Source organism: Coffea arabica, chromosome 5c (genome assembly GCF_036785885.1).
Source record: "Coffea arabica cultivar ET-39 chromosome 5c, Coffea Arabica ET-39 HiFi, whole genome shotgun sequence".
Taxonomy (NCBI): domain Eukaryota; kingdom Viridiplantae; phylum Streptophyta; class Magnoliopsida; order Gentianales; family Rubiaceae; genus Coffea; species Coffea arabica.
The window spans coordinates 29081152-29100041 of NC_092319.1; the positions used below are offsets into that span (position 1 = coordinate 29081152).

An 18890-nucleotide genomic window follows, 5' to 3' on the forward strand; every position below is an offset into this window, starting at 1 on the left:
TAATTATCAAATCTTTTAACACAGAAGTATATCCCATCTTACGTATAAGTCTTCAATTGTCTATTACGATTTGGTTTGTACTAACATAATCAATAACTTGTAATATAAATGTTTAATAATATTGTATGCTTTTAGTTTTTATTTTCATTAATTCAAAATAGAATTGCTAGTACCTTGTATATCTGGGATAATATCAAACGAATTTCAATTTGTAGGATTTTCTTTGTAGTCAAGGATATTATGACACTAAAAAAAATAATTATTTTTTAAACAAATAAATTAATAGTTATTTTATTAATTTGATATTTTAGAGAATAAGATATAAATCTCTCATACAAAATGATAACCGTAACCTATAATAGGTTGCTAAGTACTTGAAAGGAAATATAGTAATGCAGCAGACTCTAGCATAACTAAACGACATGACATCCATGCGTTAGATTTGTTTCGAGGGAATGATGCCATTCAAAATCACTAAAGGAACTGTAGAATTTTCCTTCAACAATTAGTCCTGTATAATAATGAATTATAAAACCAATATGCGATGCTTTATTACAGATCCAATACGAGACTGAACAAAAAGGCGTATATAAGCCTTTATCATATAACAAACAACACAACAAATGGGAACTAAAGAACTCGTAAACGTTTTGAGCGTTGCAACAAACAAGTCCTAACAAAATGAAGTTGCTTTCATAAAGTCCGAACTCTTTGTTCAACTGTTGAAGCATATCATGATACACCATCTCCCAAGAATGTAAAAACTCTTCTCTTGAACACCCGAGCTAGTTCCACAATTTCAGATTCCCTGATCTGCTTTGTTATGCTGTCATCCTGCCACAAGAACTTGCCCTTGTGGGATAATCTTTTTGCAACATCAATTGTCAAGCTGGTTACCTCTCTACCGCTGGTTAATGCTTGCAAAACAGCAGTGGAGAATTGAGGATGCGAAACAAGTCTATTTAAAAGTATAAGAGCCTCACGTATTACCAAGGTTCTGCAAAAAGAAATATAGAAAGTAAAAGATCAGAGAGTTTCTCCAGAGCCTATATTATGCAAAACCTACAGTTCAGTCTAAAAGCAGCTCTAAGACACAGGACACCTGGTAACAAGAAGTTTATGACAACCAACTCCGAGAATTTTTTCTCTTTTTAACAGTAAGCTTTGTTTAGGGATAGATTACATATCATTAAAAAAAAAAAAAGTAAAAAACATGTATGAGCTAAAACAATGGAGGTCACATATCACCTAGGAAATTACAGAACCAAAAGAACAAGAGCAGTGAAGATAAGAGTTATTGGCTCCAAATTTAGAAATAGATTAATTTTTCTCTCTTATTTATCTATTCATCGAAACGCATTATAGTAATACATATGCAGATATGGAAATAAGTGTTAACTTGGTCCCAGATGTAAAAATACATCCATCTTCCTCTCTTAGATTATCTATTCGTCCAGAAACATAACATATATACAAATATATGGTCTTTGTCTAGTACATGTTTATGCTTTTAATCACAAATACGTTGCTACATTTTTATGCAGGTACAAGTACAATTATGAATGCAGTTGATATTTCTGTAGTACACAAAAGCACCTATAAAATCACAGATTAACAAACCTTTCTCTGAAGACTTCAACAGACTGAGCAGAATCCAGAGGTCCAAGGTTCACATCGGACGCCAAGCTTTCCAAAATACTTGCAAGGATATTAGTCCTTTCTGGAAGCCTATGATTCAAAATAATCCCAAGGCCAGCTTTTCCAAGTGATGCTATGAAAGCTAGCACAGTTACAGCACATCTTCGAAGCTTCAATTCCTGAAAGATGAGCAAATTCAATGTGAAGACATCAACAAATTCTCTGTCCAGTACCATGATTTCTTTCCCAAAACTCCAAATAGGCAGGCAGCAACTTAAGCACTCGGGTGTAATAGCATTTCATTAGTGAAAGCATTCCCCAGGAAAGCTGAATACTTACTTGTTTCAGGGAGTCAAGTTTAGGGTACATGATCAGGTTTTGGACTAATCTTAAAAGAGAGCAGCAAATTTGTGTACAGCATATTAAGAGCACAAAGATTTGCGGTAGAAAAACAGCCCCTCAAGTATTTCCTACGGTTCTCAAATAAAAGCCAGATCAAATGAAACTTTTTACCCCTTGTACAATCTTTCCAGCATTAATTTCTCAATGCTAAATCAAAGAAATCTCATTTAACATTGGTGTAACTCAACCAATATTTGGATAGCTCTAAATCCACATATCCATATAATCTTCTGGCAATAGATTTATTTCCGGAAAATTATTAAAGGTTTCTAAAAATTTCAAGCAAAATGAATTTTGATGAACTTATTAGTTTCTTAGGAGCACCTAGACTACTCAAGTGGCCTATGAATTTCAAGATATAACTTGTTGGAAGTCTCATATGAAAAGGAAAGGCACCTATAAGAGCAGGCAAATTTTGATGTTGTTCAAGAATAAACAGAGATGTTGAGAAGACAATAAATCACTCGTAGAAATATGCGAATAAGCCTTGCCTAGCATAATTACCTTCGTGCTATTTCCAGTGCAAGTGACGCATTCTACCAAACCATCCATTATTGCATTGAACTCTCGAAAAGATGGATAAGTTTTAGCATCAAGCTCAGCACTTACTGCAGCCTCACCATTCTCCATACAAAATGCAGCTGTTACTTTGGGACCTTTGTTCAAGACAGCCAGATAAAGTATTAGCCACAACACACCACTTACGACGGGAAGAGACCCAAAAAAAGGATATGGCCAGATGCATGAGGTATCATGTGAAAAAATTAAATTGGATAATGTGAAAAAGAAAATGGCAAACCTCAATAGCATATTGCCCAAGTTGTGTAACGTCCCAGAAAATACATAACTATTGCCCAAGTTGTGTAATCAAGTATATAAATAAATCCAGAAAACAAACTCATTATCTAGCATAATATGTGGATGCCTTGGTATTTCATCAATAATAAACTCTAAAGACATTTTATAATAAAAGAAAGGGATATAAAATTTCGGTCAGGCTTATCGAGACATCGAAAGTAAAACAAGAAACACACATCAGTTTATATAGCCATCGAGCAAATCAAGGTTGCTGCTAAAAAACAATATGAAAGGAAAATTTTCCAGTGAGTCAGAGGTGAAGAAGCTCTTTTCATTTGACAAGTAATGATGAAGCAATCTGTTTTTGACCAAAACCTTAAGAATCAATATTCTTTTTCAGTGTCCTTTTGTAGAAAAATAGAAAAGTACAATACTTGCTTCTCCAGAAATACAAGCATAGCTGCATCCAGATTAATCAGCACATCTAGAGATGAAAGCAATAAACATTACCAAACTTTGAACTAAAAGTAGATGGCATACACAAATTCACAAAAAACTCAAAATTTAAGTCTAGATATGGTGTCGGTGCTCACAGTTAAGTAGCTGGTAAAGAAGATTTACAGCTTCCTTTCGCAAACAAAGACCAGTTTCCTTCCTCAATAGCTGTGATATGCAATGAAATACTGGATCTGCTGCAAATCTACAGCAGGGCAAGCTATATGAACCTTATAGAAATCAGAAGATGTGCAAGAGACAGATAAGAAAAACCATTCAAAACTTACTTCTCCCTCTCTGAGTACACAGTAGAGCTTATAAGAATCATATTCATAATAGAAACCGCTTCGAGTTTCACATGTTCTTCACTATTTGTCATGGCAATTTGGCTCATAAGCTCAAACAATGAGACCCATTCAAAATTTGTTAGGCTAGGAATGGAAAAATTTCTTTTGGAATTTAACCATTTTACCCCCGGGTGAGAATCCCATTGGTTCAATACATTCTTGGCATTATGATAGAGAGAACTTCCTCGCTTGAGTGATTGCTCTTTGCCAATGCCTGCCAGAATGTGCTCAGCAGAAGGGCCAGTAACGATTATGTTCTCCCTGGTACAGTACACTGGAAAAATCAAACATATAACAGAAGGAGATGAATGCCGCAATCTCAGAATGTCAATGCATTTTTTTCCTGTCTTTATTTCTTTTAATTTCCAAGAGACATAAAAGAGTAGGTGATGTGGAAAAACCCAGGTAATGTATATTCACACTTACAGAAAAATGATCCAAAAATACAAAAGGAAAGAGCTATTTCAATTGAGAAATGAAGAGTACATGGCACCAATAGTACCTAACTTTTTAGTGAGTGGCACTTTGGTACTCCATCTTTCAAGTGTTTATTTGAGTAACTAATCTTTAACCATTGTCACTGATAGGTTCAGCACATAAATTTATGTAGAAATCGGTAGCCGAACTTGATCAAGTCCCAGCCACATGTGCCCAAAGTAGGGTCAACTTCAGAATAAAAAGTTTAGCAGTCAATAATTAAGCCAAACGAAAAATACAAAAATAAAACGAAGGGATGAAAGAAAGTCAGCAGCTTATCCTTCTCGTCCTCTCCCATGATCCCACTCCAAAAAATTTCCGTAGTTTCTTCTATTCTCAAACAATTCTCAGTGGATTTCTTCCAAAATCCCAAAAGTCAAACCCTTAAACTCATATTAGCAGTTAAGATACCAACAAATCAAATTCGAAGCAGGTTTTAATAAAAAAAAAATCATCAGTTAAACTAAATAAACCAAACCCAAAAAATAAGGGCAATATGAGCACTCAAGATATCAATACATTGATTTACAAGGGACATTAATCATCTTAACCATCCCTTTTATTTTATGTTTTTAAATTCTAGATTGAACTCATTACAACATTGCAAATATTCCAATGGGTTGTAGAAAAGAAATTTACCCCAAAAGAATTCATCTCAACTGGGAGTTAAATAAAGAAGAAGAATGGAATTTAGAAAAGGTTGGTGTGGATGGATGAAGTTTTCTATCAATGTCAATGACGTGGGTCAGATGATTGACAATGATGAAATGATGACTATTGTTATCATGTTGATGATTGGAGTCAATGATGTACCAGATAATGATGATGTTGAGGCTGAATTTGAGCAGATCCCTTAAAAATTTTGATATTCTTTTTTTTTCATTTGCCATTATTATTATTATTAATTTTTAAAAGTTAAGTGCTAACCATTTTTTCACACGACAAGCAGCGAGTACCAATTTCCACTGGAATAGTTCCATTGAACCTATTGAAAACAATTTCAAAAGATTTGATACTCAATAGGGAAAACTCAATAGTTCTGCTGTACCAAAGTTTGGGTATAATTGATACCCCCTACTACACAAAAAAATTTGAGTGTTATATGGCATCATAAATGCTCAGAAGATGTACTAGGAGTACCCTACAGCTAAAATCTCAAGAATAAAAAACCTCAAAAAGAGAATTAGTAAACAATACTATTACCGTTAAAAAGTAAATAAGAGTATTATCGCTTGTTATATACAACTACTTAGGAGATCTCTTCAGGAATCCTCTTCAGAAATGCAGGTAAGGTCATAAACAACTAGTTGGATTTAAGAAATTGAGAGAGAGAGAGAGAGAGAGAGAGAGAGAGACAGCGAGATATCAGCAATTTATCTATTGTGATCTCTACACCAAAATTTTCTACACAAGCGTTGCCTAATCAATTATGCTAGAGGTGAGTTCCATAAGTCCTTCCAAAAATTCTTAAATGAAATGTAGCAAAGTAGGCTACATCAAGTTACTGATTAGTATCTTATGGATCAATTTAATTCCTAATTATTAGGCACCCCATCGCACTTGTCAGCAAAACCACATTTGGCAAAAATTAAGAATATGTTAGTAATTTTTCCTCTTTCATGTCTTACTTTTTTGGGATCTATTTAGTGGTCAAGTATTGGGAGTGAAACACTATTGATCTCCAACATTCCAAGTACACGTTTTCCACATGTTTACCTTCTGTTATGCTAATTAAACTCAACATGGAGAAGTGAACATCCACAGAAAAGGCAAGACCAATTTGACAAACTAAAAACTTTCACCAGCCACCGGATGGCTTTTCTCCAAAGATATCCACATTAGGAGAGTTATCAAGCAAAGAAAACAAAGGTGTTCCATCAAATGGCATTGCAAGAATGTTATAATGTACAAAATCAGATCAATGCAGAGAGACAGGCATGACAGAGAGGAGGGCAGAAGGGGGGAGAGAGGCAAAGGGAAATATACCTCCTACCAATTTTCTTTTGCATATGGGAAGCATGCTTTATAACCACATGTAAGACACGCAAAGATCTATAAACAATGACACCCTGCAACCAGATCATTTCAAAAGCAAACATTAGCAGTAAGCATAAATTATTTGATGCTTAAAATTGGTATCTAAAATCTACAAATGACTTCCTAGTTAGAACAAGGATGCATGTCCAAGCACAAAAAGTTATATTCGTGACTACCAGGTTGAAGCAAGACAAATATACCCAGAGTTTATACCAGAAATGCTTAGTTCACTTGTATAATCCAAGTTCACAAGACAAAGCTCACCCCCTTTAAATGTTGCTTCTTTTCTAAAACTATAACAGAAATAGGATAGTAGAGTAAATAGTACTACAAAAAAATGCTTGAATCATAATAAGACAAGCAATCAAATGAAGATTGAAGAAGCAAATTGAAGTTTCTAGTAATCCACTTTATGTTTTATTTAAGCTTAAAGAAGTCCAAATTCAAAGAGACACCAACAAAAGAATTTCAATGACAAGACCCGAAGCAACAAGGTGAGTATTGCCCTTGTAGATGTTCAATTCACAACTTAATAATTTTTCTTATCCCTTAGAATGTGCTTCTGCTCACTCCATTAAAAATCCATTATTCTTTTTGTTAAAGAACACATTTTGATTTGAGTAGAGTTCAGTAGTTTGTAATAGAATTTATTTATTTCCCCAGCACACTGCCCGATTGTGGGCCAAGAAATTAGCAATTAGTACTGCTCGAAGGCCACCTGCACTAAATCTGACCACAAACAAGAAAAGGAAGCAAGTTTGTTATCAACGAACTTATAAATATAAAAAAATGAATTTGATATTCCTAATCTTACATAGTCAATGCAGTCTCTACAGTCCAGAGGACCCTCCAATGTGGCACTGATACTTTAATACAACGAAAATAGTAATACTAGCACAGAATTTTTGGAAGTTAAACATAGATAACCGAAGCATAAAAATCCACCATTTCGGGCGTCCCAAATCCCACAAAATGTCATCCACAAATTATGCATCAATAGATCTAGAATGAGAGCCAATACAATCTGCACAAAATAATAGAACACGCAGCTGTATGAACTAAATGACATACTTGGGATCAGTCAATGCCTGAAAAGTGGAAGACATTCATTCATGCAGTCTTAGCCTATACTATACTTCAACCCTTTAGAGAAGAACTAAAAAAAAATCACAATCTTGCCATCCACATTATCATCCATGACCAAGCATATACAAAAGCTCCTACAGCTCTGCCTATCTTCTGACAAAACTAGTAACCAGCTTTGCTTTTTCACTCTGCCATAAGACTAGACAATACATATAAAGGATGTTCCTCAGAATTGGGCGGTTAAAAGTGTATCATAAACTTTTCGTAAACAGGGAGCTTGAGGGATTAAAAAATAAATAAATCACTCAAGAAATTCAAACTACCAAAGCTTACATTTTTCAGCCTGCAACAATCAACCAAAGCTTCCAGCAAATCTTCCAATCTTACCATTTGATTACCAATCTGCAATGGCATAGAAATGTTCAAAACTGAGTATTTATTTGAAAGTAACTCTGAAAATAACAGCCATGAAGTTTATTAAAGTGAGCATTTAATTTATATAAAACAAACCAGACTAAACCTCAATTAGAAGAGCCTTAAACTGTTAAGGGATTTATATAAACTTTCTGAATATGATCCCACATCAAAAGCAGCATACAGTTCTCCTTCATGGGTGTGTAAAAGGAGAAAAAAGTCATCCTAAAGTGAGAAAATTATCTTTCTTTATATAATAAACCTGACTTTCTCACATGGTCCCAATTACAGCTCAATTACAAGAAGCCGTTAACTGTTACTGAATTATCTGACTTTCCTGCCATGGTCCCACATCAGAAGTAGCATAGATTTACTCCTCCATTCGTGTGTTAAACAAAAAGATTAATACTTTATCCAAGATTTTAACTATAAAATGGTACAGAAGACCAGGATATTAAAAAAAAAAAAAAAAAGAGGAGCCGAGAACACAGATGGTACATGCTCCAGAAAGAGTTTGGTATTATCTTTAAGCAGATAAACTTTGAGAAATTTTTCAATACCTAACCAATTAAACATGTTAGCCCTGTTAGCATGATCCCCTCCAATTTCGTCATTGCGATTTGAAAATAGTTATAACTCTTGTTATGCTATTATCAGTATTTAGCAACATCTATGATTCACCTTTCAACTTAAAAAATAAAAATATGAGTCATAAATAGATATCAACTGAATATTTAATTTTCAAGGAGGGAACACTATTTACTAACATAGTTCTACATAATCCACAAAAATCTTAGCCATCTCAAACCTTTTGTAATAGGTTCTCTGAGTTGGTCACAAGATCTTTTTCAAATCAAATATCAGAAATAAATATTAAAAAAACTAGTCATTTTACCTTGGTCAACATGAGGTAAAGATGTAAGATTATTGCAGCATCAGTGGAATGAGACAAATGGTGGTGATCCTTCAAAGGGACATTGGATTTATGCATAGGGTGTTCCGTCATTGTATTGGAATGTAAACTCAAGTACAAGTACCCAAAAAGGACTTTTAAATCTGCTTCACAACTCCCAAATAAATTTAAAGCTAAATTTTTTCCTAATCTGTCATCTGATAAATTCCATACACCCAGCAACTTCTTGTGATGATGACAACCAACAACTACATCATTTCTACAGCACGAATTATCACAGTCACCAGCATCCTCTGTCTGAACTCCAACCGCTTTACTAGGTGATGTACCTAATATACCAAACAACAATGCAGAGATGAAACATGCATAAGAAATAATAAAGCTGCATAAGACCTAACTTGTCCCATCTCTAGATATATACTCACGTGGATGAACACTGATGCCAAACAATTCATTTGACGAATTATTCTTTTGACATTCTGGCAGGACTCCATCATCGTCATGATCCTTTCCAACAGAATGACACCTGCCAATGGGAATAATGTCATTTAGAAATGACTACAACAAAGTAGAGCGTAAATAGAAAGAAATAATGTTCCACTAATTTGAGTATTAAGCAGTATTTGACTAAAGGGAAACATCAAACATCCCTTCAAGTCCAAGCAATGATGTATCACTAGTGCATGCCTATTTCACCTTGACAGACCCAACACTCCTCACTGAAAGGTAATCCTAGAATGCCAATGGAAAACAAGTTGGAAAACGTGTCCAGAATGGAAGGTTAGTAATTAAATTTTTATTTCTTTCAGATTCTAAAGATTTAGAGGACAGTTGCCTACCTTTGGATTCTATTTGTTCACAAATTTGAAAAACTTTTAGTAAGCTTTGCACCCTAAAAAGTTTGGATAACATGACCCATGCAATTTTTATGCACTTTAAGGAGCTTAGATCTTTAAGGATAAGTTCCCAAGAATTGGACATAACATGAAACGTAATATAGTGGATGCTGCTGCTGCACCATTTGGTTTTTGATGTTGTGGAGAGAAAGAGATGACCTAACTTTTGAATTAAGAAACTGAACATCCTTTTTCTGGGTCTATCATAGTCTTCCAACTCATAGTACCACCTTCACAAAGATGCTGAAAATTTTACTCATTATTTTAAGTAATAATTTAACAGACTGGTAGCACCTATGAGTAACACAACTATACACTGATAGTCACCTGCTGGCTGCTCCTCACTGCCCCCCATAAAAATCTGGATTTTGTAATGGACAACTCAAAGATGCTTGCTCCACCACTATTATCTGGGATTACCTGTTAGTGTAGTCTGGAATGTTTAATTTTAAAGTAAACAAATGGTTTTTTTTTTTTTTTTTTTTGGAGTGGTTTCTGCTGTCTCACATAGTGACAGTTACAAAAGTCATCTTTTAGTCAATAAAAAAAAAAAAAAAAAGCAAAGTTCAGAAAAAGGTGTCAAATATAAGAGATTTGGTATTAATTAAAGGACATATGAGTTAAAACTAAGAGACAACAATCCAAGTATTAGGAGAAAGAGGATGCCTTTACATGAACAGATCCCAAGAATCTATAAAAAACAGAGTTGGTCACACATACTGTTAGAGGACAAAGAAAAAGTCTAAATAATACCCATAGTAATGCTTTATGGGGTTCCACAATTTTGATGTATTTAAAATGATTGAAGCTCAAGTCTGACTATACTATATACTGGAGACAGTATCACAGTGAGGAAATAGTAATTTCAAGCCTCAAAACCATTGTTATTGTGAAAAACCCTTGTATTGTTCCTTGGTTTCCTCTCTATGACATATTCCTATGAAAAAACAGTTTTATAGCTTTACACTCATTAAATGAGACATTGATGGTTCAACAAAAGCAAAATCTTGAAAAATAGATAGTTCCAGCTACTTTACCAAAAATGCTATTCTGTCCACCACACTAAAAGTGTCAGCTTTTATGGGTTTTCTTCCAGAAGTACCTATACCTTATTTTATCAAAAATTTTGATTAACTCAATACTCAATGTGAATAACAATTAACTACTGCAAGTTCTAATGACAATATGAGACTTTCAAAAAAGTTATAAAAAATGTAAAACAAAAGGTCCAAATACTGAACAGTTGACAAGAATAGAAAAAGTTACCAATTTCAGGTTATGTTTGATGGGACTGAATTATTTTTACCAACTTCTGGTGTTCGGTTGCATAAGTGCGGAGAAAAATTTTTTCAGATGAAAAATATGTTACATCATTGGGCACAAAACAACTTATTAACTGAAGTTATTTTCCTCCCACATGTTCGCCATTTCTTTTTATGCTTTCACTTGCTCTTTCATATAATACAACTGCACTAGCAACAGTACTAGGCTCTCAAATAATCTTCACCCATCTCACTTGGTGGATCTTGCCTGCAATTTTCCAATGCAACTTCCAAAAACCTCATGAAAACTAAAAGACTCAAAGTTCTTGGTTCCTTCTTTGAGGGTTCACTTCTATAGATCATAAACAGACTCTGGATTGGATGAGGAGCTTATTTGATCTAATTGTACCTTTAATACTCGGGTATGGATTCCTTGAAAGAAGATACTCTCTCTTTCTTTAGAAAATAATTTGATTAATCTGAAAACAATTTCATGAGATTTTTCTACTGATTAATGATTACTTTTTCTTGCCATGGGGTGAGGATGGGGATGGGATGGGCAGGGAGGTGGTGTTGGTGGTGCTATTGGGAGGAGGTTTTTGACTCTGAAAGTGACAAGATGGGAAAGCACATCAATTGGATGGTAGCTTTGGTGGTCAGCATATGGTACCATGGGTTGGAAGGAGTGATGGGTTGGGGAATTGGGCATCCAACAGCAATGACAGGTCTTTGATTTCTAGGAGATCAAATTCACTAAGTCAACAAACACAGGAACATGAAGACAAAAGCAATATTTTTCCATGAGGTTATTTTCTTTGGAAAAATTTTTCCATACAAAATATCTTACACCGAAAGAAATGGACCCTCAGTGCAATGGGAAAAGTGACCTGCAATTCTACAGACAAAGGACAGAACAAGCATCAAAGGACAGAGGCACTCACAAGGAAATACTATTTGCAGGGCAGTCCTCCGCTTCTCTGGCTTCAATCCTTGCAGATATGAATTTCAGTTGCTCTTCTTTCTTGTCTCTTTGTTTTTTTAGGTCTATGCACTCCTCCTCCTAGAGTGGCACAATGATTCATTACCTATGAAAGCACTCACCAGCCATGATTTTCAACAATATCAAACACAGTAATGGATCATACTTCAGCCTTTGCTAGATTAGTGTTTAAATAAAAAATAACATAATATGATGGTTTTCAGCTTTTGGAATACCTGCAATACAAATTAGCATGAACAACATATGGACCATCACTACCATAACCAAATACCAAAAATATTCTAATCTTGAATTAGGAAGAGACATAAACGTCAATGGACTTATCCAACGGCTAGGTCGTAACTCTGAGAGAGAGAGAGAGAGAGAGAGAGAGAGAGAGAGAGAGAGAGAGAGGGAGAGCTTAGAATGAAGTCAGCCTCCAAGATAGCACAATTTCATATTCACTGGCTGACTATGAGTTGATGGATATTAAGAAAAACTAAAGTAGACAACTAACAGCAGACAGAATAGTCACCAATTAAAACAGAAACTAAATATCAAGCCAAAGAAAATGAAAATCTAGTAATTTAGACTTTTTGGCTCCAATTCTTGCATAGTTTTCAAATCTAAATTTCAGTCTGGAACAAGCTATGTGAGTATAGGTGCATCTGTCCATTGGAAATTACCTTTTAATCAAGTAAGTCCTTTTATTGAACCAAAAACAAGAGAGTATATCTTATATACGTTGACACTATATAACACTTATCACCATTGGATCCATGACATGTGCAAAAGTTGGATTTCAAATTCAAATTTTGCATAGTTGTCATTCATCCAGCATTGACAGTGTATACACTTCAATGTAGGAAAGATTAATTCAAAACATAAAAAATCTTATAAATTTTTAAGCATTCCGAAATACTTCCTGCACTAAATAAGATCCTTCCAACTTATGCCAATTCTTCTTTTCTTTCTTTGCACTACATCAAAAGAGAGTTGAATTTGAAGTTCCTTCTGAATACAGTATACAAGAAGAATTACTTCAATGATTACCCACATCAATTGATATATTCACAGAAAGTACATACCAGAACTTTAAGCTGCTCCGAGACATGACCAAGCTCTCTCTGTAATGCAATTCCCACAATGCACACAATATCAGGTGAAAATTGACAAAATTCAAGTTTATGAGTCAAAGACATCAAAGGCAAATTTTCGATGTTAACAAAAGCATAAAAAGTTCATTTAGTTTTGCCTCTCATCAAGGTTATTACCAGAATGTGTATCTTTGAACAAGTCAAAATGTTTACACATAATTTGCGGAGATTTTTGTCTACCCCATGTTTTCTTCCAACAAACTGATTCTTGACTGCTTTAAGAAACAGAACAAACAAACAGAACTTTTCCCTATGACTTAACCTCTTAATTTGGTAAATAAAACTACTTCTAGTAAATGCTACAAAAGCTGCAAGAATGAAGCTTGTCGACATTCATAATTTTTGATAAACTATGAGAAGCATATGTTATTGATTGTTTTGAAAACTTTAACCACCCAAATGCTTGAACAGAGTACACATGCACTTTTTAGCTATAGGCATACACAACATGTTACATAAAAAACTATACATCTTATCTACAAATACTTGTACATGTTCCAATATTGTCCCACTATTTCGTTACAACAGTGTGTGTGCATGTATGGAAACATGTATTCCGCTACAATAGTATGTGTATGTAGGGAAGCATGTAACAAATATGCTCTAAATTAAAGTCTATCAATTGTGAAAACTTTTATGGTAGCCAGGTTTAAGTTGAGAGTTGAACTTTAAACTGATCAAAATGAAATCTAGGAACATCATAACTGCCAGGAAAAATTAGGAAAAACATCAATCTTGACCACCAGCATAAAGGACAAAAAGTAGAATCCGGTGATCAAAATGAAATCTAGGAAAACATCATAACTGCCAAGAAAAATTAGGAAAAACATCAATCTTGACCACCAGCATAAAGGACAAAAAGTAGAATCCGGTAATGATTTCTCCTTGTTTGGATGCCTAATTGGTAATGAGGCCATACTTTTGAGATATCTATTACAAAGGCCATTTGCAAATATACACTTTTTTTTTGCTATTAGAAAAGTCTGTACAAATATCCTCGATAAAAGCTAGCCGAAGATTATGCTCTTTATAAATTAGGGATCCAAAACAAGCCCTTTTCAGTTTCTCCAAAACCTTTCAAAATCTAAAATATCATGGGAGAAACATAGAAAACACATTTCCTCCCACATTTTCCTATTTGTTCCTTTTGCTCCATTATGACTTGCAAGATACTAAAAGAAATACTATGAAAATCACAAAAAGAGTAATCCACTTAAGCAAATAATAGTGCTCTTACCCAAACTGTCTAAATGCCTCCAAAAGTGATGAGCATACAAAAGGAACATCCTATATGATTGCCAAACATCATCTAACAAAGCAAAAAAAACTTTACTTTGGACACTGTCTACGACAAAGAATCAGTAGATTGGAAACATTTCTAAGCATCAGTAAAATCCTAACCTTTAAGCCATAGATTTCTCGTTCTGTGGCGCTTTCGGGGCCACCGGGGATGGAAACAGAAATAGAGGAGGAAGCGAGAGACCGGTGTCCACGGCCACCTACCGCTGAAGTGTCATGGACTCTCTGAGACAACTCCCGAGGAGGAGAGTAGCTAATGTTTCCGTACGGCGGAACAGGATGCGGTGAAGGCTGAAGAGGAGGTTGTGGGTGGTGGTAAAGGAGTTGCTGCTGCCGCTGTTGTGGTGGTGGTGATTGTTGTTGTTGTTGTGTGGCGGAGGTTGTTAATAATGCTAACTCTTCGGCTTGCACGAGCTGGTCCAGGAAATCGGCGTCCCATTCTTCAACTTCGAAACCCTCAGTCGCCATTTCAAGAGGAGAGCGTTTTGTCCTGTTCTACAGCCAGTGCTCGAAAGTCGAAACTGAGGCATGTGTCTGCATTCTACAGTTTATGACCGCCCAAAAAATTGCATTATTCCTATCATCTTTTTTCAACAGCCTGAATCAGACTTTTGTTGTTTTATAAACCTAATCCCAGAATTAACCTCAAAAGCCGGCAACTCTTGAGGCAATCCCAGGGACTTATATCCCAACCCAAACCCAACCCCAACCCCGATGTGGGACAAATGTACCTATAGGGGGGACCTGCTGCTAAGTGGGATACTACCACTCAATACCCTTTCAACCCTGAGGCAATTTGTCTTTTTTCAACAGCCTGAATCAGACTTTTGTTGTTTTATAAACCTAATCCCAGAATTAACCTCAAAAGCCGGCAACTCTTGAGGCAATCCCAGGGACTTATATCCCAACCCAAACCCAACCCCAACCCCGATGTGGGACAAATGTACCTATAGGGGGGACCTGCTGCTAAGTGGGATACTACCACCCAATACCCTTTCAACCCTGAGGCAATTTGTCTTTTTTCAACAGCCTGAATCAGACTTTTATTCCTATCATCTTTTGGATGGTGTGTTTTATGAGAATTTGCCTAAAATTTTGCAACAGAGCTTACCGTTGAATTTTTACGGGATCAATTATTTTTGGAGATAATTGTTAAAATTTTACTATAACATACTGTAAAAATTTTACAAGAAGCATTTGGGTCTTTACAGATTAGATATTTTTTGGGATATGTATTGAATTTTTATATGATTAAGTATTTTTGAAGATATTTGTTAAATTTTTACTGTAATTTATTATAAAAATATTATGAAAAACTTGTTGGCCTATATGGATAAGATATTTTTTGGAATATGTATCAAAAACTATACTCTAGTATTTTATCTCAATAACTTTTCACTTTTCACTCTAGTTATATTTTGAGATGTTTTTAAAATTTAAAATTTTATTATGATATTTTTAAAGATTTGCTGAATCCTTCCTACTACAACTATCCACCACCTCCCTCCATTAGTAGCATCACTCACCTCCTCTCTTCTCTCTTCTTCTTTTCCTCAAATTTCTTGAATCCTTCCTACCACAATCATCCACTAGGGGCGAGCACGATTGTATACCTACATCAAATGTGATTTGGTTTATTCAACCCTAATTTATCGAGTTAGCAATTTTTCGACACTAATCTGTCTTCGGATACCCAAGAATAAAAAAGGGGTGGGTTATAGGGTATCCAACTCTAATGCAAGAAGTAAGAACTTCATTAGCTAGTCCATAATTCCAATATTAATACAAAAATGTAACCCAAATCCAAATCTTAATTTTCTCAAACATTTCATCCAACAATCCATTACAAGTCATTCTCAAATATCCAATACAAATTAGAATCACAATATCTAATAGATAAATTTAATTATATTGTAAGAATCGAAGACAACCTAAGAGGAGGTAAATTAGGTTGATTAAAAACCTAATTAAGTTATGGGCACTTTTTGCTCAATATGAAATTTACCCTCTTTTCTAAGTGATCACACAATGAATCAATTAATAAATCAATTAATAAAATGAACAAAATCACTTGAGAGAAGTAGAAGAGATAAGCAATGTAAAGATCACAAACGTAACAATAAGTAAATAAAAAGGAAAGAATTGCAAACCAATTAACTACTTAACTTTTCTTGAGTTTGTAGATTAATTCAAACAAGATTCTTCAAGTTGATGAATTACAATCACTCTTATGTACAAAGGAAGGTTCACCTCCTCCTTGCCCCGAACTCCACTCGGTCAAGTTAGGAAGTTTTATGATCCCTCAAGACAACCCTCACAGAGTTACACTCATGAAATATTCACTCACAAATGAAAAGCTTACAATGAACCTCACACCACTAAGACTACAAATCTTCCTTGGAGAGTGTTTTCTCACTAAAACTACTCTAAATCTTTTTGTATTTTCAGTGTGCAAAAGTTGTTTGAAGATTCTGACCATGCTCTTTTTATAGGAGACCAAGAAAGTGCTTCATTAATGCTTCCAACGGATAGAAAGTAGCTGAACAGTCAACTAACCGTTGGGAGTATCGGACGTCCGATACTTGCGTCTGATACTTGCGTCCGACGGCAGACAGAGAGTTTGAGGAATCATCTTATTTGTATCGGACGTCCGGTACAAGCTCTTTGTGCATCTAACAGCAAACAAAGAGGTTTGAAAAATTATCTTGTTTCTATCGGATGTCCGGTGGAGACATATTCAGCGTCCGATAGTTTCGTCGAGTTTGAAGGATCCTAACGGACGTCCGATTCTGTCTTCTTGAGCGTCCGATAGTTTCAGCATATTTTGTCCCTTTCAAAGGCACTTGATCTTTGAATCTGATTTGCTTCATAGCTGAAAGTATATCTTGAAGAGATATTAGTATCATCCATTTGTTTTGTAAACATCAAAAGATAGGGACTAAGATTAACACATTAGTACACACTACATCACATTAAACAGAACAAAATTTTCAACTACGAACATAAATCAAAACATTAAACATCAATGAAAAAAGTGTATGCATCTACAACACACTACAACACATTAAGAAGAACAAGTAATTCTTCAAATTTTCAATCTTCAATATTAATAATAGAATGCTCCTTTGTTAAACTTGAAATTTTAACAAAACAAAAGCATCCAAAAATGAAATTGGCATAAGTTGAAACTCAAATCAATAAGATAATTTTCAAAACAAAGAAAACAAGAATATGAAAAGTATTACCTATTTCCATATCTTCAAGTTCAACTAGGCTTTCTTCCAAATCAATGGGTTGATTACCCTTGTGAATCCATTCTTGTCCACAAATTATAACCTCCACCATTCTTGGAGTTAAAGAGATTTGAAAAAAATCCAACACACGCCCTTCAATACTAAAAACAGACTCTAAAGCAACTGTAGGCACCAAAATAGCTAATACATCTCTAGCAATTGCAACAAAAATTAGGAACCTACAAGTATTATCTCTCCACCAATCCAATATGTGAAAATTTGGATAGTGAAGGACCTTCCTTCATTTCTATCAAGCAGATGTCCAATTCTATTTTATTATGAGTGCTATCCAATGTATCAGCTTTCTGAAAGTACCTTGCATACATATAATTTGATGCCCCATTAGCTGTAATTGTATCAATATCCATTTTATTCTTTTCCCTAGGCTGAGTTTGACTTACCAAGTCCCTTTGAGAGAAAAAATATATATATAGTTCCTCTCTCTAAGTGAGAGCTTCCTTTCCACTGGATGGGAGTAAGAGCCCGGCAAAATTCAAAATTCACAATTTCAAAACTCAAAATACAAACTTCTTCCAAACAAACAACAGTGCAACCAGAAACAACAACAGATCCTTAGCAAAAAACCAAACAAATGTAAAGGCAGAGAACATTGGAAGGCTCGAATTTAGAAAGCAGAGGACCGACACTCATTGAATTCCATGGTGTAATTAATAGGTCCACATTTATGATATCTCAGATTGGCTGACCAGCTCTACTATTAGAGGCAAAAAGACGAGAGGAAGGAAGGTTTTAAATGCTAGTGGACCTTTGTAGAAAGCAAGAAATTCAGGTATAACAGTTATGTATCACTCTACTATGCCTTAAATTCTGCATTTTTTTGCATGGCTAGGGTTGTATTGTGCATATCTGGTAGTGTATTTACGTAGAAAAGATAGTAGTTTGGGTCATTTTCTTCACTAGTTTTTCAACTTCTTTTCATTGGTTGGTAATAGCTAGAGGAATCCTGCTAGATTTCTTTAGATCTCATGGCGGAGGAACTAGAGGAAGTGTTAAAAAAATTTGCCTTGTCTAGTTTAGAACAAAATGGGACATGGATAGAGCTGGATGACATTGATGCAAGAGCGTCTGAGTGCTCTAATAGTATTATTGGGAAGATAAGAGGAGAAAAAATGGCAAACTTTACTGGGGTTAAGAACTTCGTCACAGCAGCTTAGGGGTACCTAAAAGAATTATCAATAACAGAGTTGGGGCCTAATTTATTCCAGTTCTTTATCCCTGAACAAAGTGACAGGTTAAGAATCCTCAATGGAGGGCCATGGGTGATTGATAGCCAAGTACTTGTGCTCAGTAGTTGGGAGGAAGGAATTGAAGAAAATACGGAAGCTTTTAAAATTGCCCCACTATAGGTACAAGTGTGGAATCTTCCAATTCATTGG

At 35.0% G+C, this 18890-nt stretch overlaps 1 protein-coding gene across 1 annotated transcript; it reads right to left on the reverse strand.

The window, feature by feature from the left end:
* Window positions 1–491: 491 nt before the first annotated feature.
* LOC113690383 (protein SENSITIVE TO UV 2) lies at window positions 492–14741 on the reverse strand. Its single transcript, XM_027208247.2, has 12 exons — window positions 14303–14741; window positions 12833–12871; window positions 11707–11825; window positions 9033–9133; window positions 8590–8936; window positions 7614–7682; window positions 6144–6226; window positions 3621–3941; window positions 3432–3538; window positions 2545–2696; window positions 1621–1817; window positions 492–997 (listed from the first exon to the last, which is right to left on the reverse strand). Exons 1-12 carry the CDS (start codon window positions 14666–14668, stop codon window positions 733–735), a joined length of 2166 nt encoding a protein of 721 aa, XP_027064048.2. The 5' UTR covers window positions 14669–14741; the 3' UTR covers window positions 492–732.
* Window positions 14742–18890: the final 4149 nt, after the last annotated feature.